The sequence below is a fragment of the Balaenoptera acutorostrata genome, chromosome 6 (assembly GCF_949987535.1).
Source record: "Balaenoptera acutorostrata chromosome 6, mBalAcu1.1, whole genome shotgun sequence".
Lineage (NCBI taxonomy): Eukaryota > Metazoa > Chordata > Mammalia > Artiodactyla > Balaenopteridae > Balaenoptera > Balaenoptera acutorostrata.
In genome coordinates, this window is record NC_080069.1 from 33565612 (window position 1) to 33588364 (window position 22753).

General features: G+C 51.9%; 2 protein-coding genes across 3 annotated transcripts; one reads left to right on the plus strand and one right to left on the minus strand.

Moving 5' to 3' along the window:
- The first annotated feature begins 34 nt into the window (after nt 1-34).
- Nucleotides 35-18571, plus strand: LOC130708436 (ninjurin-1-like). Its single transcript, XM_057548616.1, has 2 exons — nt 35-272; nt 18288-18571. The coding sequence occupies exons 1-2, from the start codon at nt 80-82 to the stop codon at nt 18323-18325; spliced, it is 231 nt and encodes a 76-aa protein (XP_057404599.1). The 5' UTR covers nt 35-79; the 3' UTR covers nt 18326-18571.
- LOC130708435 (caspase recruitment domain-containing protein 19-like) lies at nt 7362-21779 on the minus strand. 2 transcript variants are annotated; one of them, XM_057548614.1, is made up of 5 exons: nt 21621-21779; nt 11138-11280; nt 9503-9656; nt 8245-8304; nt 7362-7997 (listed from the first exon to the last, which is right to left on the minus strand). In XM_057548614.1, exons 2-5 carry the CDS (start codon nt 11246-11248, stop codon nt 7687-7689), a joined length of 636 nt encoding a protein of 211 aa, XP_057404597.1. In that variant the 5' UTR covers nt 11249-11280; nt 21621-21779; the 3' UTR covers nt 7362-7686. The 2 variants fall into 2 exon arrangements, with proteins under 2 accessions (XP_057404597.1, XP_057404598.1); XM_057548615.1 differs by lacking the exon at nt 8245-8304.
- Nucleotides 21780-22753: the final 974 nt, after the last annotated feature.

Sequence of the window (22753 nt, forward strand, 5' to 3'; positions counted from 1 at the left end):
CAGCCCCCTGCCACAGAGCCCGGGCTGACCACCCCCCTCCCTGCAGGCACCCCGCTGGGGCAGGAACCGGCCCATCAACATGAACCATTCTGCCAATAAGAAGAGTGCGGCAGAGAGCATGCTGGACATCGCACTGCTGTTGGCCAACGCCTCCCAGCTGAAGGCTGTCATCGAGCAGGGCCCTGGCTTCGCCTTCTTCATCCCCCTGGTGGTCCTCATCTCCATCTCCCTCATGCTGCAGATTGGTGTGGGCGTGCTGCTCATCTTCCTTGGTGCGTGCCTGGGCAGGGGGCCCCAGCAGTGGGAGGGCCCTGGGGTACCCCTGCCCCACGGTCAGCTGATTCTGCCTGCACGCACCCTGGGATGCGTCACTTACCCCACTGAGTGTTTTCCAGGCCCTCACAGAGCTGCAGGGAAGCCCCGGCCCTTCTCACTAGGCACGTGGTCCAAAATGTAGCTCCCATCGTGGCCCCCAGAGGGACCCCCATGTCTCCATCTTTCCACTCACCCAAGCTGAGGACACAGGAAAATGTCATAACCACTCTCTGCTCTTCTGAATGTCTGAATGTCCCATAAAGAAGGTTTTTAAAGGTGATCCACACATGGGATGAGGTCCATGAAGAAGCAAGACCAGCAGGTAGGCAGTGGGTGGACACATGTTCCCAGAGGATCCAATGAACCTGGGGCCACCCCAGCCAGAGGGGTCAGATGCAGAGCTGTGCAGGTGGCTGGGCCCTGGGAGCAAGTGGTACAGAGGACCACCCCTCCTGCCGCTCACTATGAGCACATCTTACCTTGGCTGTCTTGTTATTGCCAGGAAGCAGCAGAGGTCAGGCTCCCGGCTGTGAACCTCCCCTACCACCTGGCCCTCATGGTGGGTCCAGAATGGTGTCCGGGCCCATGCCCCCAGGTCCAGCCCTGCCCAGGGCCCAGCACAAGTGGATGCTGCCCAGCCCTACATGCCTGGTGTAGCCTGAAGCAGTCTGTGGCCTGTGGTGTGGGCTGGCTGGCAGCCATACCAGACGGATGCCAGCCTGTGTGGACCATGGACGTGGCCAAAAGATGGCCTAGTTCCTCCTTTGGCCAGGACAGGAAGCTGGCCCAGATGTGGCCAGAGGTTAAGCCCCAGATGGCTAGACTGGGTCCCTGGTCACCAAGCCAGGCTGGCCTCCACGGGTGCTAGGGGCATTGGGGACAGGGCATGACAGAGGGTGGGTCTGTGCATCCCAGCCCCCTACAGCCCCTGCCCCAGCTGCTCCCACAACAGGTACACATGACAACCCCCCACCTGCCCACCCACCAGCACCCAGGCTCATGTCTCTACAGTTCCGGCCCCCTGACCCTCACTCCAGATGTATTCCTGTCTCAGGTCCATGGCATGTGCTGCTGCCCTCTAGGGTCAGGGCTGTGCCCTGAGATCTTCCCCACTGGCCCTCCTGACCACCACTGCTGGTCACTGTCATGGTGGGCCATTTGGGTTTACTCTGCCTTTGGTGCCATTGGCTAGCGTCACTGCCCACAGTGTCCCCCTGGGGCCCATATCTGAGCCCTGACTACCCTTGCACCGTCTGGCCCAAGACCAGGGCTGCTCCCTGAGAAGGAGGGTCCTGCCCACCAACTCCCTGAAGGCTGAGGGAGCTCTGCCTGAGCTGGGGGAGGAGGTGGACCCCTACTCATACTTGCACTTCTATTTGGCCTGACCTGGCTCTCCCACCGGTTGCAACCACCCACAGCCTATGTCCCCAGCACTGTGTCTGACATACAGTAGGTACTTAGTAAATATCTGCAATAGATTCACTCCTCCTCGAGTTCCGAGCCTTGTGCATGTGTCACAGTGGCCAAGGGATGGGCAGAAAACCGAGGCCCAGAGAGCGAGTCAGGGCCAAGCCAGACCCAGGGGGTGTGACAACCCTCAGGGAGTCCTCCTAGACCCTAGCACATCCACTGCTTGTTAACTACCCCCTCTGCCCTACCATGCAGCTGCCCCACCCGGGGACACTTCTCTGCCCTCCCTGGGGATGGCAGAGACCCTTAAGGAGTAAGAAACAAGGAAACATATGTGCCAAGTTGGAGGACTCCACAGAGGGACACACAGGGAAATCGAGAGCTGGGGAGCTCTCAAGACCGATGCTCTAGGACCCAGGACCGGGAGGGAGCCCCAGGAAAAGACAGGCTGTGGTGCACGAGCCCTGAGGCCACGTGAGCTGGGGCTGGCTTTGAAGGAGTGTGGGGTGGTCAGTGCAGCGGAGGGGGCAGTCATGCAGAGCTTGTTGAGCAAGCTCTGGGGGGACTGTGTGCTTAACCTTCTTACTGTAAAAGATAGAGAGATGATGGCTGATGGATGGATGACGAAAAGATGATACATTGATGGACAGATGGATAGATGATAGATAGATAGATAGATGATAGACGATAGATAGATAGATAGATGATAGATAGATAGATAGATGATAGATAGGGGTAGGGATAGATGAGTCATCCCCAGGTCACCCCTGGCAGAGTCACCAGATGAGGAAGTAGCTCTGTGCCAGTGGAAGCCCAAACAGGACCCCTCTGTCCCTCCAGGAACCCTTGTTCTTGTCTCCTCATTTCTCATGTCCCCTGCATGTGTCTGAGGACACCACAGTTTATTCCCACCTGGCTCAAACCCTGGGAGTATTCTAGGTCCGTTTCACTCTACACGTTCTCCTTCCCTGACTCTCCATCCCCACTGTCCACCCTTCAAGGCCATGGCCCACTTGACCTGGGTGGGGGGAGGACAGGGTGAGTCAGGGGGCTCTGAGGAAGGTAGGCCAGGATGGGATGGGGGCCAGTGGACCAAGAAGGTGGACTTTTGCTGCAGGATTGGGTCATTCCTCCTTCCCACACCTGCCACACCCACCTACCCATTTCCCTCCCCTCTTAGGTGCCTTCTCTCCCACCTGCCTTTAATTGAACTTAATTCCTCTTTTCTCACCACATTATTTATAAAAATCAAGGAGCTGAATGTTTTAACAGTTTTCTTCCTTTTCTCTCAAGTATTTATTTCAGGGGAAACTAAGCTAAGCTGCTGGATCTGTGTGTGGCCCAGGGAAGATGCCCCATGGCAACAATGCCCCCCAGGCCCTGCCCCAGCCCTTGGTGTCCTCAGAGGGGAGATGGGGCTCCAGTCCTGCCTCTAGGTGGAATAAGAATTGAGGTCCCAGCTGCCACATGGCCAGCGATGAGGAAGGGCCCCTGCTCCGTGCTCCCAAACCCCCATCCAGTCTACAAGACTGGGGTCCCAGAGCCCAGACAGCAGGGACCTGACCCAGGGCTTGGTCAGGCCTGGGGTTTATGCAGAGGTTTTGGGGGCACAGGGTGAGCAGTATCTTCTCTGAGATAGTCCCCAAAGCACTGACCTGGCGAGGACTGGATATAACAACCGCGGATTCCAACAGTGTCAGCACCCCCACCTGGACCCTGTGCCCTCCCCCCAGAGGGAAACCCTGCATTGTGCAAATTGCAGTTGCATTTCTGGTTCCACAAACACCATCCTGTGACCTCATCCGGCCTGAACCACATCACTGCTGGCAAGAGTATCTAGGGCCCTAACTCCCTCCATCACAGGACCACTACTCTTCACACACACGCCTTCTTCTTCACAGACACACTTCTCCCAAATGCCCGCATCACTTCCGTCCCTCCCATCCTCCTCACACCCTCCCTCATTCCTCTCCCTACACATGGGAGTTCTTCCCCACCCCAGGCAGACTGGAGATGGGAGTCATCCCAGCACTGTGGTAGCCAGGATGAGGAACTACTCTTTTCTTACTAGAGTTTTGGGGGGACTTTCCTGGTGGAGATGGCATTTTACCAAAGACCCAGGTTGAGTAGATGGGGGGTGGAGGGCGGATGGTTAGTAAAGAGTGTTCCAGCCGAGGGAATAGCATGTGCAAAGGTGCAGAGGCTTGGATCATGGGCAGTTCCAGTTGTTGAGCTATGGAGGTGGGGACAGGGGACAGAGGGTCAGGGGGCCAGCAGGGGAGACGGTGGCCCATGGTGTCTTTCACACCCTGATGAACTTAATTCATTCCAGGTCATGGTCACTGACTGACAAGGTGGTTGGCAGGGCATGGCCTCATGCAGGGAGGTACTGTACCTAGACATGGATGCCCCATTGTTCTACCTCCCTCAGTCCCAGCCCAGGAGTGGAGGCATTGCATGGCAGCGACCAGCCAGGGGCAGGCAGATGGGAGAGGGGCCTGGCTGCTCGTCTGGGCTGTTGTTGCAGACTTCAGCTGCAGGCATGGAGTCCAGGTACAGTCGGGGAAGGGGCCGTTGAGGCAGGGATCCACGGAAGGATCCAAGAACAGCCTGAGCTCGGGGGCTGCTTTGGATCTCCAGGGCAAGGCCTTGGTAGGTCATGGATGGAAGGAGAAAGTCAGCAGTCTCAAGAAGTAGCCCAGCTCGAGCCAAGGGAATAGGTGTCCTGGACTATCACAGCTCACCAGACGGGTCCTGAGACCTGGGACAGGCACTCACTGCCCCTCGCTCAGGGGATGGAACCCTGCCACAGGGCCTCACAGGTCTCAGGGGGTGGACAGTACCCAGGCCTTCCCTGCCACAGGCCTGTGGGGCCACAGTGGTCTCATTTACTTTTGCCCAGATGTCTCTATCACCTACAGTCAGGCGTCTGTCACCTTCACCCAGTAGTGCCCTTTACCTAGTTGTCTGTCACTTTCACCGGGCATGTGTCACTTTTACCCAAGCGTGTCTGTCAGAGAGCAGGACAAGCATCAAAAATACCCCAGGCATCTGCCCAGGAAGCAATTACCCTCGGAATCCGAATCTCGCTCGCTCACAATGGGTGGAGGGGCTGCAGACTGGACAGGACATGCTGGGCTGGGCCTCAGGAGTCTGCTGACCTCGAGAACCCCTGCCACCTTCTGAGCTCAGAGTCCAGAGCAGGTGCAGGGACTAGTCCCCTGGTCTGGCTGGCCAACCGGGAAGGTGGCCTCCAGTCAGTCTCTGCTGCAATAAGAGCCAGTTTACATGGGGATCTGTCTGCAAGAGATCTGGAGTGCGGCGGTGCACGTTCACAGCCCTGAGGATGGAAGGGAGTGGGCACGTTCACAGCATCCCTAACCCTGGACTCTGAACAAGATCAAGAGGAACCTTCACAGCCATTGGGGGATCCGTTCAGCCCATTCAGCTCAGGGCGGCACCTGTGTCCTCCCCGCTGACCACTGGCAACTGCACTCCTTTCACCCAATGGGAGTCTGTCCCAGAGAGAACATGCATTAGCTGTGCCTTCCAGCAAAGTGGTAAATTCATGAAGCAATTTCCAGAGAACAGTACTTGGAGCAGTGCTATCCAGCTCAGGATAACCATGCTCAAGGAGGGGTCCCAAGGTTGTGTCCCTTTTTACAGATGGGTAAGCTAAGGCTCAGAATTTGGAGACACACACCCACAGCCTGCAGTGCAGAGGTGGAGGAGCGAGTGGGAAGCTGCACTGTCCCGGGCTTCAGGGTAGAAAGGAGAGCTCTTATGCCTGGCTCTCCCTTGCCCTGGCCCTCACTTTAATGGCTGGGCATGCAAATGAGTGAACTAGCCCACAAGCTGGCTGAATGAATCAGCCAGAGACCATGTCCTGAAGCTGATTCCTCTGCCTCCCATCTTGTCTCCTTCCCACATGCTCTGAGAGGCTAAAACCTGGGAGTGGAACCCTTCCTGGGGGCCCAATGGTAGCGTCATTCCTGGAGTCAGGCTGTGGGTTCCTCCAGAAACCCCCTATGGAAAATGCAAGCTCATGATGATTCTTGGGTTGACAAACATACTTCTGTTTCCCCAAAGAGGCTGGAGAGGGAGGAGCTGACGGGATGGGGGCAATGGGGAGAGGAACCCATCAGGGGCCAGGCCCAGGCCCCGGCAGCCCATGGCTAGTGCGGTGCACGTGTGTCTCTGAGCATTGTGCACGTGTACATGTGCACACTTTTCGTGTATGTGTGTATGCCTGTGTGTGCACGTGCACGCGCGTGGGGAGGGCACTCTTGGCAGCTGTGTGGTCCTGGGCTCTGAGCTTCAGCTTCCTCATCAGTAATGAGGGTGGTGACAGGGGTCCACATAAAAGACAGGTGCCAGACAACCACAGCCTGCAGGAGGGTAGTAGGCACTGGGGACTTGGCTCACAGGGCCCCCAGAGCCAAAGGCAGAGCACCCTCTTGGACATGTACACTCACCCTCTTGTGTCCACGAGGGACATTTCCATGACAAGATCCTACGCCTGAGGCCGGCAGGTGAGACAGATAGGTACAAACACCCTGGTCAAGGGGACAGGCCCATGTCCCCAAGACAAATACAGGGGCTCAGCTCTGAGGAGGACAAGGTGCTGGGTATGGCCAAACCCCAGGCTGTTGGGGGAAGGTGTGAGGAGCCAGAGCCCAAGACTTCAGATGGCACAATTACACTTTTCATCTCTAAAAGTTCTATAAGTTTTTGTGGACTCTCTTTTTTCTGTCTCAACCTCCTCTCCACCTGGGATCAGGGACAAGACTTTGTACTTATGTCTAGGCTCTGACCACATCCGTGTCAACTGAACCCTCCCCAGACCCGCCAAGCGCAGGTCATCGCCTCCCAGGGGGGAGGGGCTCCATTTCCAGGATAGTAGTCTGTGGGGCCTCGAGGGCCCAGGAGCTGGGTGTTGGCTCTGGTGACTGGACAGAGACAAGGGGGATGATGGGGGAGGGGGTATCTCCTTGGGACATGTCACAGGAAGGGAATGAAGATGGTGGTGGAGCCTCTCATGCACTGGGCCCCCCTTTCCTGGCTGAGTGATCTCTCCTTTCAGTCTTAGATTCTTCATCAGGAAAGCAGGGGCAGCAGCCCACCTCCTGGGGCTGCTAAGAGGAATCAAATGAACACATGCTGGTACTAGGTATCGTGAGGCATTTGGCTGGCGCCCCTCCATGGCCCAGGGCTCGGGTAACAGAGCAGCCCAGTGGGCCCTGTCCCTCCTCGCCACCTGGGGCTGAGGGCTAGGGAAGGAGGGAAGATGGGCAGGGGCAGGTGTGGGGACCAACAACACCCAGGCAGGGGATGGCAGGAGGGGTTCAAGGTAGGGAGTTCTGGAGAGAAGCAGTGGAAGGCGGCCAGGGAGGGAGGGAAGGGAACACGTGGCGGGGGATATCTGGACGTGGGCACTGGGGGACACAGCAGGGGTCATCTGGGGCAGGTAGCCCACATGGAGGGGTGAGGCCCAGGCCCACAGGGGTCTGAGAAGGCGGCCTGAGCAGGACCTGGGTCTTGGGTTGGACTCGGGAAGCCAAGAGCCCACAGGGTCAGCCCCAGCTAGACATGCTGTCATGTCTTGTGTTGGTATCATCTAGAAAACACTCCTGAGAGAAGGGATAAGACTCAAACGTTTAATATTGTTGAGCACCTCTGTACAGTGAAGGTAAAGTGCTTGTTACATAAGTTATAAACAGTGAAACGTAAACACTTAGAAAAGCCAGCCAGCCCCAGGGCAGCAAGCAGCCAGGCGGGCAGGGCTGGGATTGGTCAGAGCCCCCCCAGGTCATCTGTGAGGAAGGTCAGCAGGAAGCGGCTGACGTGCCTGTCGACGATGACAGGGGAGAAGCCCAGGACACGCCGGGCCCCTGGCAGCACCTTGGGGTCTGGAAGACAAGGGGGTCTCAGAACCCATCGAGAAGGCGCCTTCTCTCAGCCTCATGGCATCGCTAGCCCCACACCTGAGTGATGTGGGGTCCCCATGCCGAGTGGGCCTGCTTGCCACTGGCTCCCCACACAGGACCTTGACAAGGTCAGCATGGCAGGAAAGGAACCGCAGGGCTGCCACGCTGGGCCACAAGTAGGGGGCCTCAGGTGTAGGCCTCCGTCCATCCGGCAGGGCTCTGCCCCATGGTCTGGAGAGGACTGGGCTGAGGCTTGGCCAGGCAGCACCCACCGGGGGGGGCAGCAGTAGACGAGGAGTGCCAGCCCTGCGGCCAGGCCGAGACAGGTCAGGAAGGCCACGGGTCCTGGGGAGAAATGCACGTGAGCAGCTCCCCGAGCCCAGGAGGGCGGGGAGGGGTCCAGAGGCCTCGAGGGACAGGCTCACATCCTGTGCTGTGGTCAGCTGGGCAGGGACGTCCCCAGTAAGCACCCTGAGGGGGTCTGTCCAACAGGAAGCCAGGAACAGAACCCGACTTGGAATGGAGAAGCCCCCGAGGCAGAGATGGAGCCCTGGGTGGGGGAACAGAGAGAAGGGACATGGGAGGCGCTTACCCCTGTCACTGAGCTCACGGCCTGCGGTGCCCGAGTCTAGCTCTGTGCAATCTGAGTTCTCTGGAAACAAAATCACAGGGTGCAGTTAGTCGTGGGTGGGCCAGAGGGTAAGGTGGTTGCCCCGCCCTCGGGAAACCAAGGGGGCTGTCGAGCCCCCTCCCCCAGACCACCCAGGCTTCTCAGGTTGTACCGGCGCTAAGCCCTCCAGGCTGTGTTTGGGGGGAGTCAGCGCCAGGGAGGGAACCCTGCACAGTTTTGTGTCTTCCCCTTTTGTCCACTTCGTGAGAACTTGAGGACCATGGAGTAGGGGGTTCAGTGTTCCGTGGCAACCGCAAGGCACCAAACACAGCGCAAACACCTGCCTGTCCAAAGTCTGATGATGTTGATGTGAGGGCAGGGCGCTCTTTCTCTTTCCCCAGACCCCACTGGGGCTCCCCCTAACCAGCCAGCTGCCAGACAGCCCTGAGGGCACCCTGGTAGGTACTTGACTCCAGGCAGGGCTGTGTGGTCCTGACAGCTGTGGTGACAGGATCGTCCCATGCTGGCGCTCAGGGCTCAGTCCTGCCAGCCTGTCCTTGGGGCCAAAGACACTGGCCCCAGGTCCAGCTGAGTGGCCTGAGCTGAGCCACCTCTTCCCTCCCGGCCTGCAGCCTCTCATCCGAGGACTGAGGGACAGTAGCCACTCCTCCTGGGGACCTGGGTGCAGAGGCCTCAGGACTGAGCTGCCATCCCCGCTTGTACCTTCCCTGCACCCAACCTGGCAGCTCAGAGGATCCCTCGGGGCTCACAAGCCTCCCGGGCCCACAGGCCAGACCTTCTAAACCAAAACACATGTGTCTTGGACCAGCCATCTGTGTTAGAAACTGTTCTACAGAAACAGCCATGCCATGAGGATCTACCTGGGCGAAAGTGGACGCAACCTGCGTCGTGGGGGTTGGGGGGGGTCAGTTCACTCAAGGCTGGTACAGCCTTCAGCTGCGAGCTATTTCTGATCAGAAGTGTAAGGGTTCCCAGATTCATTAGATTACAGAGGGAAGGGCAGAGCTGCATGCAAGAGATGCTACCTTTTGTGTAAAAATTGGCACAAGAAAAAGGGAGACAGAGGGACAGAGAGACAGAGAGAGGGAGACGTGGAGACAGAAATACCTATATTGTCTGAAATACTCTGAGGGCCACACAAGATGCAACCAGAGGGCAGTCTCTGGTGAAGGGCTGAACAAGAAGATGCCGAGGCCTGGGGACTGGGACACGCACTTACGCAGGGTGTGCCGGCTGGGCAGGCAGCTGTGCAGGGGCTGGGCATGGATGTACAGGTCCCGGTAGAACTCCTGGCAGTCCCGCTCACCGCTCCGCTGCAGGCGGCCCAAGAGGTCGCAGAGACGTACTCGCAGAGGTACCTTGGGGTTCCGGAACTGGAGGAGGAGGGGGCACAAGACAGGTCAGGCTGGAGGACTCTGGGCTCAGCACCCAGCCCCAGCTTCCTCAATGGCTGTGATACCATCTAGGTGCTTGGAACACCCACGGGGAGGTAGCAATTGCTACCACAGCCTCATGCACTCCCATGTGGCACCCAAGACTGTGCTGCATGGCCACTAAGCCTTGCACTCCCACTGGAGGCCAGGACAGGTCAGCAAGAAAGATGGCGGTGACATTATTCCAAGTGTGGACATTTAGTGGCTTGCTGACTTGGTTTTCCCATTTGTAAAAAGGGAATAATAAACCCACATGGTAGGGTCATTACAGGGAATCTCTGAGGTAATGATAATTTCTAGTGGTTTACACTCTACAGGAATGTGATTCAAGTTTTAAAAAATAAATCAAGGATTAAGGAGAAAAAAAGGGTGGCTTTTTTGATGTGGTTGACTGAAAAATATGTGGTTGTAAAGGTCAATGGACAGGGTACTTGGCATTGACCCCCAGAACCTGGAGGCTATGGCTCGGTGCTGCCACCTGGTGGTGGTGTACCATGCTACAAGGAACTAGAATCAAACCACAAAGGTACAGAAGCTGCAAAGCAAAGGCAGATGTGCAGCAGAAGCCATGGGTACCTATGAGGAAAGGAACTGTAGTTTTGTGTGTGGAGTTTCCTTTTTCTCATGTAAACATCTGAGCTTTTCAAATTGTTTTTTACAATGAATGTGTATTCAACTTTTAATGACAAGATATAAATTCGAGCCCCTACTTTTTAACTCACTGTACTACTTCTGTAACTTAAGAAGCATCTGGGCCAGTAGCAGGGTCTGTGTTGATTCTAGTTCTGTTGAGGATCAATCTCACCTGTCCCTAGGAGAGACCACCAACCCTCCAAATAGCCCTGCACGTGGCACTGTTACTCTGTGCCAAGGCAGGAAGCTCAGCTCCAAGAGGAGAAGGACTCGCTCAGTCACCCAGATGGGAGGCAGGTCCTGCACCCCAAAGCCCGGGCTGGTCTCTAGCACCCACCCCAGCCCCACGAGGGAGCCAGAGAAGTGGGTGGGGCGAGCAAGGAGCACCCACTCTCACCCAGTGTCCCTGAATAGGATGGGCCAGATTACACCCAAAACGTTTGCCCACTTTGAACTTTTGGAAGATGCAGAGTAAAGAGCCCTATGGCACTGGGTAGGGCCTATCTGGTATCCCTGATCCCCTCCCAGCCCAGCACTCCCCCTGTTCCCCCTTCCAGGTTTGTCTCATGTTGTGGCATGTTATCACATGTCTCCTGTGATCCTCCCAGCATTTCTGGAAGGGGCCAGAAGGCCTGATGGCATATAAAGAGACTAAGGCTCAAAGAGCTGATGTTCTGGGCCCAAGGTCACCCTAAGGAGACAGGTTTTCACCACCAAGCTGTCCTGCCCCCCGCTTCTCCCAGCCCAGAGAGGAAGGGATGGGAAAGCAGCCTCAGGTTCCTTGGCACCTTTTCCGCATCCTTGTTGCTGAGGATCTGGGGGTAGTAGCGGTTCAGCTGGAGGATAATCCTGTCCACCTGCTGCTCACTCAGGCGCCCAAGGCCTGTGAGGAAAGGCATGTCCTAGACCAGGCGGTCACAGTAGGTCTGCTCTGAAACAGAAGCAGAGAACACAGAGGGAATGAGCCAGCTCAGCCCAAAAAGGGGGTGGCGAGACCCACACACCATGATGCAGCCATGGCAGGGACCCTTCGCAGCAAGGTCCCCATGCCGACCGAGAGGTGTACCAGCTGTAAGCACCTGGACAACTGCTGACATCCCAGCTCATGCACAGCCCAGAGTTCCCCCATGTCATGCCAACACCCTTGCCAGAAAGTGGGGTGGGTGAGTGCAGTGATAAAGGTTCATAGTGCTCAAAAGCAGAGCAGAGCCTCTGGCTCCTATCTTTTATGCCTGAGAGCTTATCGCAAAAAAAAAACTCAGAAGGGTGAAGAACCTGCTGTCTGTTGGGCTCCCTCAGTGCCCTCTGGAAATAGCCAGGCCCGAGGAAGAGCACAGGCAGCCTGGAGAAGGCCCAATCTCGAAGCTCCTACAGTCGCTGTTGTCATGGGGACAGGAGACACAAAGACAGGAGCACAGGGTTTGGAATGGCCTGTGCTGGCATGGCCACCAGACACAGTGTATCTGCAAGGCCTTGAGAAGCTGCCACCAACAGCAGACCAGCATGCTTGCTGCCCAGGAGGCTGGGGAATGCCTTTTCTTTTGTTTTTTTCTTTCAGAATCACCATTAAAGCATCACTGTTGCACTATCTTTCCCATTAAGAATGTCCCTTAGAATGACAAGTCTTTAAAGGCAAGGGGTGGGGAGAGGTCGGTGGGCAGTTGACAAAGAAATCTCTGAATCTCTGAGGGAGGGTCCCAAGTTCCTGCAGCACCAGCTGCCTGAACAAGTGCACCACCATACCTACCTGTGGCACCTTGTCCTGTTTCCTGGTGGACCCAGGGGATGGGGGGGCAGGCAGAGCTGTATAGGAGGAGAGTTTCTGTATGTGACTGAAGTTAAGTTGGTATCAATTCAAATTAGATAGTTGTAACTTTAGGGTATTATGTATAATCCTCATGGTAACCACAAGGAAAATGTCCATAGAATATACACAAAAGGAAACCAAAACGTGTTACTACAGAAAATCAACACAAAAGAAGGAAGGGAAGAAATGAAGGAAAAAAAGCTACGAGACAGACAGAAAACAAACAGCAAAAAGGCAGAAACAAGTTATCCCTTATCAGTAATTACTTTAAATGTAAATGGATTAAACTCTCTAATCAAAAGACATAGATTAGCGAAGTGGATTTGTAGTATCGTGATTTATAATAAGAAATACATATTTGGTCTTTGTCCCAAGTCCTGGCACACAGTTTCTAAAACCCAAGGAATTTCCTAAGTGATGAGAGCTGTGAAGGTGAAAGGATATCTTTTGTTACTCATAACAATCCCTCTCCAACCTCATCTGACTTTGTATTAATGAGGTGATTTTGGGAAAGCCCCTAAGTAACCACAGGGTGGGAGCTGATTGCCAGTGGAACCAACCACGTAATTCGAGGGGTGGAACTTTCAGTCCTCCCCATCTCACTTCCCCTTGCAATGTCTGGGGAGGGGAGAGGGGTTGGAGGTTCAATCAATCACCAGTAGCCAGTGATTTAATCAGTCATGCCTACCTAAGGAAGCCTGCATAAACCCCCCCAAAAACGGGGTTTGGAGCACTCTAAGTTACTGAATATGTGGAGGTGCTGAGAGGGTGGCCTGCCTGGGAGGAGCATGGAGCTTCCATGCTTTGCTTCTCACATGCTTTGCCCTATGCATCTTTTCCATCCGGATGCTCATTTATATCCTTGAAATATCCTTTGTAACAAACTGGCAATAGTGTTTTCCTGAGTTCTGTGAACTATTCTAGCAAATAGGGTCACAAGGAGAGGGTCATGGGAACTCTGATTTACAGCCAGTCAGTTAGAAGCACAGGGGACAACCTGGACTCGTGATCGGCATCTCAAGTGGGGGCAATCTCGTGGAACTGAGCCTAAAGTTAACCTATGGGATCCGACGCTATCTCTGGATAGATGGTGTCAGAATTGAATTAAATTATAGGACTCCCAGTTGGTGTCCACCAAAGTCACGATTGGCATCTCAAGTGGGGGCAATCTCGTGGGACTGAGCCTAAAATTAACCTATGGGATCTGACGCTATCTCTGGATAGATGGTGTCAGAATTGAGTTAAATTATAGGACTCCCAGTTGGTGTCCACCGAAGAACTGGAAAATTGCTTGGTAGGGGAAAAAACCCACACATTCCATAACCAGAAGTGTCAGAATTATTGAGAAACATAAGCGTTGTATGTAAGAGTAGAAGAGAAAATGACATGATTTAACTATATACCATCTTCAAAAGACTCACATTAGGTCTAAAGACAGAAAAAGGTTGAAGGTGAAAGAATGGAACAAGATATTCCATACAAATAGTAACCAAAAGAGAATTTACATTGCTATACTAATATCAGAAAAAAATAGGCTTTAAGGCAAAAGCTGTTATGAGACAAAGAAGTACATTATATATTAATAAAGTGATCAATCACCAAGAAGTTAGAACATATATGCACCAAATATCAGAGCCCCAAAATATTTAAAGCAAACATTGGCAGAATTGAAGGGAGAAATAGAAAGCTTTATGATAATAGCTGGAGACTTCAACAGACCACTTTTCAATAATAGAATAACCAGACAGAAGATCAATAAGGCAATAGAGGATGTGAACAGCCCCATAAACTAATGATACCTAACAGACATAGACACAACACTCCACCCAACAATAGCAGAATACACACTCTTCTCAAGTGCACAGGGAACATTATCCAAAATAGACCACAAAACACAGTTAACCATAAAATGTGTCTTAATATATTTTCAAGGACTGACATAATAAAAGGATCTTTTCTGATCACATGGAATAAAGCTAGAAATCAATAACAGTAGGAAAAGTGGAAAATTCACAATTATGTGGACATTAAACAACAAATGCATCAAAGAGGAAATCACAAGAGAAATCAGAAAATACCTTGAGAAAAATGAAAATAAAAATACAGCATCCTAAAATTTAAGGGATGCAGTGAAAGCAGTACTGAGAGGAAAATTTACAGCTGTAAATGCACATACTAAAATAGAAGATCTCAAATCAATAACCTAATGTTACATCTTAAGGAACTAGAAAAGGAAAAGCAAACTAAACCCAAAGCTTGTAGAAGGATGGAAATGATAAAGATTAGAGTGAAGATAAATGAAATAGAAAAACAATAGAAAAATAGAAAAACAAAACCAAAAGTTGGTTCCAGAAAGATCAACAAAATTGGCAAAACTTTAGCTAGATTAACAAAGAAAAAAGAGAGGAGATTCAAATTACTAATATCAGAAATATTACTATGAATTTTACAGAAATAAAAAGGATTATAAAAGAATACTGTGGACATTTATACCAACAAATTGGACAACCTAGATAAAATGGACAAATTCCTAAAAACACACAATCTACCAAAGCTGAATCATGAAGAAACAGAAAATCTGAAAGGACCTATTACTAGTAAGGAGATTCAATCAGTAGTTAAAATGGTCTCAACAAATAAAAGCCCAGAATCAGATGGCTTCACTGATGAATTCTACCAAATATTTAAAGAACTAATACCAATCCTTCTCAAACTCTATAAATAAAGTTACCATATGATCCTGCAATCCTACTCCTTAGCATATATCTGGAGAAAACTCTAGTTTGCAACCCAATGTTCATAGCAGCACTATTTACAAAAGCCAAGACATGGAAGCAACCTAAATGTCCACTGACAGATGAATGAATAAAGAAGATGTAGTATATATATGTGTATATATATATATATATATATATATATATATATATATATATATACACACACACAATACAATATTACTCAACCATAAAAAAGAATGAAATAATGACATTTGCAGCAATATGGTTGGACCTAGAAATTATCATATTAAGTGAAGTAAGTCAGACAGAGAAAGACAAGTATCATACGATATCAGTTACATGTGGAATCTAAAAAAATGACACAAATGAGCTTATTTACAACACAGAAATAGACTCACAGACATAGAAAACTTATGGTTACCAAAGGGGATGGGGGGGATAAATTAGGAGTCTGGGATTAACATATACACACTACCATGTATAAAATAGATAAACAACAAGGACCCACTGCATAGCACAGGAAACTATACTCAGTATCGTGTAATAACGAATAACAAAAGAATCTGAAAAAACTATATATATATGTATGTACATATGTATAACTAAATCACTTCTTTGCTGTACACTTGAAACTAACACACACTGCAAATTAACTATATGTCGATTAAAAAACTTAAAAAAAGGAATAAAATACTTAGAAATAAATTTAACCAAGGATGTGGAAGACTTGGACACTGGATCTACAAAACATTGCTGAAAGAAATTTTAAAAGACACACATAAATGGAAAGACATCCCATGTTCATGGGCTGGAAGACTTAATATTGTGAGTATGACAATACTACCCAAAGTGATCTAGGAATTCAATGTAATCCCTATCCAAACCCCAATAAATGTTTTTTGTTTTTCATCCTAAAATTCATATGGAATCTCAAAGGACCTTTATGGCCAAAACAATCCTGAAAAGGAAAGAAGGTGGATGACTCACACTTCCTGATTTCAAAATTTACCATAAAGCTACAAGAATCAAAACTGTGGTACTGACATAAGGACAGACATAGAGACCAATGTAATAGACTAGAAAGTCCAGAAATAAACACTATTTTGAGTGGGGGAAAAAAAAAGACTGAAGACAACCCACAGAATGGGACAAGTATTTGCAAAGCATATATCTGATTAGGCATTAATATATATAGAGAGAGAATATAAAAAGAACTCCTACAATGCAACAACAACAACAAAATCCTATAGGGCTTCCCTGGTGGTGCAGTGGTTAGGAATCTGCCTGCAAATGCAGGGGACACGGGTTTGAGCCCTGGTCTGGGAAGATCCCACATGCCGCGGAGCAACTAGGCCCGTGAGCAACAACTACTGAGCCTGTGCGTCTGGAGCCTGTGCTCCGCAACAAGAGAGGCCACGACAGTGAGAGGCCCGCGCACCGCGATGAAGACTGGCCCCCGCTTGCCGCAACTAGAGAAAGCCCTTGCACAGAAATGAAGATCCAACACAGCCAAAAATAAATAAGTAAAGAAAGAAAGAAAGAAAAGAAAAAGAATATAAAAAAAAAATCCTATAAAGTAACCAATACAAAAATGAGCAAAAGACTTGCATAGGTATTTCTCCAAAGAAGATGTACAAATGACTACTAAGCATATGAAAAGATGCTCAACATCATTAGTCATTAGGGAAATGCAAATCAAACTACAATGAGATAACCACTTCATACACATTAAGGTAAAATAAATACATGGAGAGAGAGGGAATATGAATATGAGGATGAGGAGAAACTGGAACTCTCATGCATTACTGGTGGGCATGTAAAATGGTGCGGTCACTACGGAAAACAGTATGGCTATTCCTCAAAAAGTTAAACAAATACTTCAGCAATTTCATTCCTGGGTACACACTCAAAAGAACTGAAAGCAGAAACTCAAACAGGTATGTGCACACCAAGTTCAGAGTAGCATTATTCACAAAAGCCAAAAGGTAAAAACAACCCAAGTGTCCACGGACAGATGAATAGAGAGACAAAATGTGGTATACATACAATGGAATATTATACAACCATAAAAAGGAATGGAATTTTAAAACATGGATTTGACAACATGGATGACTGTGAAAACGTTATGCTAAGTGAAATAAGTCAGACACAAAAGGACAAACGTTGTATGATTCCACTTACATGAACTATCTAGAATAAGCAAATTCTAAAGACAGAAAGTAGAATAGTGATTACCAGGAGCTGGGGGTAGGGGAGAAAGGGGAGTTATTGTTTAATGGGCACAGAGTTTCTCTTTGGGATGATGAAAAGTTCTGGAAATGCATAGTGGTGACAGCTTCACAACATCGTGGATGTATTTAATGCCACTGAAATGGTTCAAATGGTAAATTTTATGTTCTGTATATTTTACCACATACATACATATAAAGGTGAATGGATAATATATTAAACTGTGGTTCAGTTTAGTAAGTTACAATGGAATATAATTCAGTGATAAAAAGACCTATGAAGTCACAAAAAGACCTATGAAGTCACAAAAAGACATGGAGGAAACTTAAATGCATTTTGCTAAAGGTTAAAGAAGCCAATTTGAAAAGGCTATATACTATATGATCCCAAGTATATGATATTCCAGAAAATGCAAAACTATGGAGAACAGTAAAAAGATCAGTGGTTGCCAAGGGTTAGGGAAGAGGGAGGGATAAATATGTAGAGCACAGATTTTTAGCCAGGTAAAACTACTTGTATGATACTGTAATGGTGGACACAGGACATTACGAATTTTTCAAAACTCATGCAATACACAACACAAGGACTTTAGTTAGTAATACCTAAAGTTATTAATATTCTATCAACATTGGTTCATTAAGTGCAACAAACATACCACACAAATGCAAGATGTTAATAATACAGGAAACGGGGTGTGGGGACCCTCTGTGCTATCTGCTTAATTTTCTATAAACTAAAAATGTTCTAAAAATAAAATCTATTAATTAAAAAGAAATCCTCTTTGGAAATTCCGTAGCTGAATTTTAAAGAAAAAAAATGAGAGTCACAGAAAGCAGATGAATTCTTGGATTGGGTGGGGTTCCCTGGAAAGGAGCATGAAGGAACTTTCTGGGGTGATAGAAATGTTCTGTCTTGATTAGGCCTGGGCTAGTTGTTCCATGGGTGCATTCATTAGTCAAAACTTATAGAATTCTTCACTAAAAATGAGTGTATTTGTAAGTAAATACTACCTCAATAACGTTGATTTTTTTAAAAATAGGGTCATTGAGGTGGAACAAGTGGGGCCTCCTCCCTGATTTCTTCCATGAGGCCAACTCAACAGACTGTCTTTCTCATCTCTCTCTCCTGATGCTACCTCTTCCTGGATGGTCTTTTCTTCCCCAGAATATGAATTTCTAACTTCTGATCCTCCGAGCCTCTGAAAGTCAACCTTGAAAATGGACTTGTCAGCAGCTCCAACTTGGTGAAGAAGCCATGGACAGGGATGCAGAGAGACCTGCCACCACCACAAGGCAGGACCCTCCTGGCCACCTGGCTTCAGCATCTACAACCTCTCTGATTAAAGAGTTAACATTGGCCATAGTTCATGGAGTGTGCCCCATGCTTGGGCATTCTGTGGGCTCTAGGCATACAGATAATCATCATTCTTCCATCAGCTCTGCTACACAAGCATGACTACCACCCCCATTTTCAGAAGAAGAAACTGAAGCACAACGAGTAGACTTATCTAAGACCTGCCTGAGACCTCAACCAGCCAGGGAGTGATGTATCGAGGTCAGGACCCAGGCACAGTATTGGGGCCAACTCTAGACATCTAAATTTTCTGCCTCTCTAATCAACCTACTAATTAACTATGCAATTAGCTGCATCATGTCTGTTCCTGGCCAAGCCATAGGCTGTCTTGCCCAGCACTGCCAGGGTGTGCACCTGTGCACAGAGCCAGCACACACTAAGCACTAGGGAAGTTTGGGAATGAATGGACGTAGGTCCAAGGCTCAAGGGCGAGGGCTGTCAGTGGATGGTGGCCAGCATCTTGCAGTGGCTCCTCCTACCCTGCAGGCTGCTAGCCAGGTGGTGCCTCCATTGCCTGCAGCTGCCAGTCACCTGGCACGATGGCATAGCCTGGGGGCCAAAGCTCTGGGCTCTGCTGTGCGCTGTGCTTCCTGTGGTCTTTGTGAGCTGTGCACACAAACCACACCCAAGCAGCCATTCAGAGGCATGAGAAAGCACAAGAAAGGAAACCACTTTGGTCCCAAGTGCTGATAAACAGTCCCAGACAGTTTTTACAGGACAAAGGAAGAGGAATGCTCTGGCATAAAATTCACCAGACCTTCACCAGCAACCTCTGCTAAGCCCTACCTCCCCCATCATCTTGCCCTCCTGGCAGCACCACAACCATAGACACCCCCCCCACCCCCAACCTGTTAGCCTGGCTTGGCAATCGAGGCCCTGTGGGAGCTGGCCTCACTTGCCCTCACCGGGCCTCCCAGGCCCCTGAGCCATCCCTGCACAGCAACCCCCAACTGCAGTGTACTGCCCAGGATTCCCGCCCTTGGCACAAGAATACCTGTCCCTGTGGTTTCCGCCTGGCTAACTCATGCTCACTGCCCTCCCGCCAAGAGACCTTCCTGAGCTCCCCTGCCGCCCCACCCCAAACAAAGTCCAGATGCTTGGACCTCAACCTCCCCTCCCAAATTGAATCTCCCAGAATCCCCTCCTGTCCCAGTGCCCAACCTGGCCTCAGGCATGGAGTTGAGATGGCGCACTCCCCAGCACACCACAAGGCAGGGACTGGTTCTGCAGCAACAGCAACTGCTGCAGTGACACTCGGCCAGTGCTGGCCCTGAGCAGACGCATCAGGCCCCACACACTCACTCTGCAACCCTTTGTAGAGGCCCCAGAAACAACACGAGGCAGGTTCCTGTTGGTGCATGGAGACAGTGAGCCAGGAACTTGAGGCCCGCAGCCTTGCAAGCCTGCCCATTTGACCCTCCCAGGCCTGTGCTCTCTGGGCCCCAGTTCCCCATACCAAAAATGAAGGGCTCTGAGGGAAGGGGTCTCTAGAGGCCCAGGACACAGAGATGGCAGGGAGAAAGCGGATTGGTGGGCCTGGGCAGGGTCTAGTCCTGGCTCTGCCACTGACTGCCCCAGCGGTCTGGGGCACCTGCCCAACCTGACACTTTATTTCCTCATCCACACATAGAGATATTCCACTTTTCCCCATAGAGCAGTTCTGAATGGGAAGCACCTGATGCAAGACCATGTGCACAGTAGGTACAACAGACCCTGGAACAATGCGGCGGTTGGGGGTGCAGATTCCTGAGCAGTCGAAAATCCACACATTACTTTACAGTCAGCCCTCCATATCCATAATTTTGCATCCAAGGATTCAGCCAACCTGGGGTCATGTAGTACTATAGTATGTATCGAAAAAAAATCCACATATAAATGGACCCTCACATTTGAAACCTCAGCTCAAAGGGTCAACTGTACTCAGAAACAGCAGCCACAGATAAAAGAATTCAGAGAGATGACAGGGGAATGCACAGCAGCTGGGGTCTCTTCTGGCTAAGGTTGGGACACTGGTGTCCTGGAAATCACCAGGTTCCTGCCCATGAAATCCTACTTGTGTGCAGGACTCAGGCTGGGACTCCAGTGAGTGCTGGGGAGAGAACAGGGGCTTCTGGGGCCTCCCTGACCCCGTGGGCCACCCCTAGGTAACTTCTACCTCATGAAGCAGCCTGACCATGCTGTCATGGGCTCTGTCACCAGCCTGTCTCTGTCATGGAGCTTCTCCTGCAGGGAAAGATCCATAGAGAAGGGTCACCCTGCTCAGTTAGGGTCAGGAAGGTGGTGGGCGGGTCCCCATTCGAGAGGCCCTTGGCGGATGGCTGGGCTGGAGAACCCATGCTGGGAAAAGAAGGAGGGTACTGGGGCACTTCAGTATGGGGCACAAAGCCTTCGGGGACCGAGTCTGTGTCCACAATTCCCCTGGGCCTGTCGCTGGGCAAGGGGTGCAGCCTGGGAGGCACCACAGAGTCCCACGGGTACCACGCACTGCCCAGGTATGCACCACCTGTTGGGCATTCTCCTCAGGTGGCTGTGAGGATGGAGTGTCTATATTCCCTGATAGAAGCACAGTAGAATCATTTTTACTTTCACCTCCCACTGTCAGGCCTCAACCCCCTCCCCCCCCCCCCCCGCCACTGCCCATGCAGCATCTCCCCACCTACAGACGTGCACTGGTCCCTGCCCTCCCGGAACCACCCACGACGTGGCCCCCACCCACTAGAACCTTCCATGGCCTGACCTGGCCTCACCCCACAGAACCATTCCAGGCCTAGCCTCTGTCCCCCAGAACCCTCTAGGGCCTCACCTGGCCTCGCCCTCCAGAACCCTCCAAGGCGGGGCCCCCAACGCTCAGAAGCCTCCAGGACATGGCGTGGCCTTGCCCAACAGAACTCTCCAGGGCGTGTCCATGGCCCCCGCCCCCAAGAACCCTCCAGGACCCGGCGTGGCCTCGCCCCCCAAGAACCCAGCCCCGGGCCGCGAGCTGCTCTGCCGTCGTCTAGTCGACAGGACACTCAGTCACAGGCAAGGTCACTCGCCGCCGCGAGGAGCGGCCCCCGGTGTGGCATCGGGACACCCGGACCCTATGGGCCACCGTGGCCGCGCGCCCGTCCTTGTATGGCAGGCACGACCCCGGACCGCGCTCACCTGTCATGGCGCCGGCACGCCGTGCACCCAGCTGGCCCGGCCAGTCCCCCTGCCGCCGTCAACCCCCTGGCTGGCCGTGCGCTGCCCGTCGACCCCTGTGACGGTCGCCCGCTCTTTCCCTGTGAGCCCCGCCCCCGGCATCGTCGCGGCTAAGCCCTAACCCCGCCCTCACTGAGCCCGCCCCTTCCCGATAGGCCCAGTCTGTAGCGTCCGCTGCGTAGCCTCGAGGGCTCTAAATCCCCATCCCTCACTCGAGCCCCGCTTCCGAACGCGTGGGCTACGAAAGCTGCCGAGCCCTTAGCCCCTCCCCTCACTGGGCCCGCGCGGGGCATCGGCTCTGTCACCGCGAGAGCTCTAAACCCCGCCCGCATTGAGCCCCACCCTCACGGACGTTAGCTCTGTCGCTGCCACTACCCTTGAGCCCCGCCCCTTGCTGAGCCCGGTCCTCATCAGTTACTGGGCCTCTAGAAGCCTTAAGCCTTGAGCCTCGCTCCCGCCCGCAAGGGGTACCCTCAGCTCCGCCTCTCACTGAGTTCCGCCCGCGCTGTCCTGGGCTACGTCACCACCAGATCCCTGAGCCCCGCCCTTTTCCACGCGGCCCCGCCCCCGCCTGCGTCGATGGCGTCGCCGTGACCACTCTAAATGCCGCCCCCATTCTAGCCCCGCCCCCTCCGGCGCCAGCTAAGTCGCCACGCAGCTCTGTGTCCCGCCCCTCACGCGAGCCTCACCTCCATCGCTCGCACATCCTCCATTATAGCCTATGTTCTCCTCCTTGGCCTTTCCCTGCTTTGGACCCGCTCAGTCCTGGCCTCCCGGGGCGGCCAGGGTCCGTGCCCGTGCGCAGACCCCACCCCCACCCCATGAAGGAACTGGAGGATGGGTGCAGCTGTCGGATGGAAACCCCAAAACTCTTGGGCCGAGTCGTGGTGGTCACCACACGGGAACCATCCCCGCTCCGAACACTGAGAGTGAGTCTGGCCCGGCTTACTGGAAAAGCCCCGCCGGGTCCTACCCCAGTCCGTGGGACAACACGGGCAGTGCCTGCCTGTGGCAGGAGGGCCGTATAGCATGACCTGGGGGTGCACTAGGGGAAGTCCAAGCCTGCTCTAGGTCCCACGGCCGTCCTCCTGGAG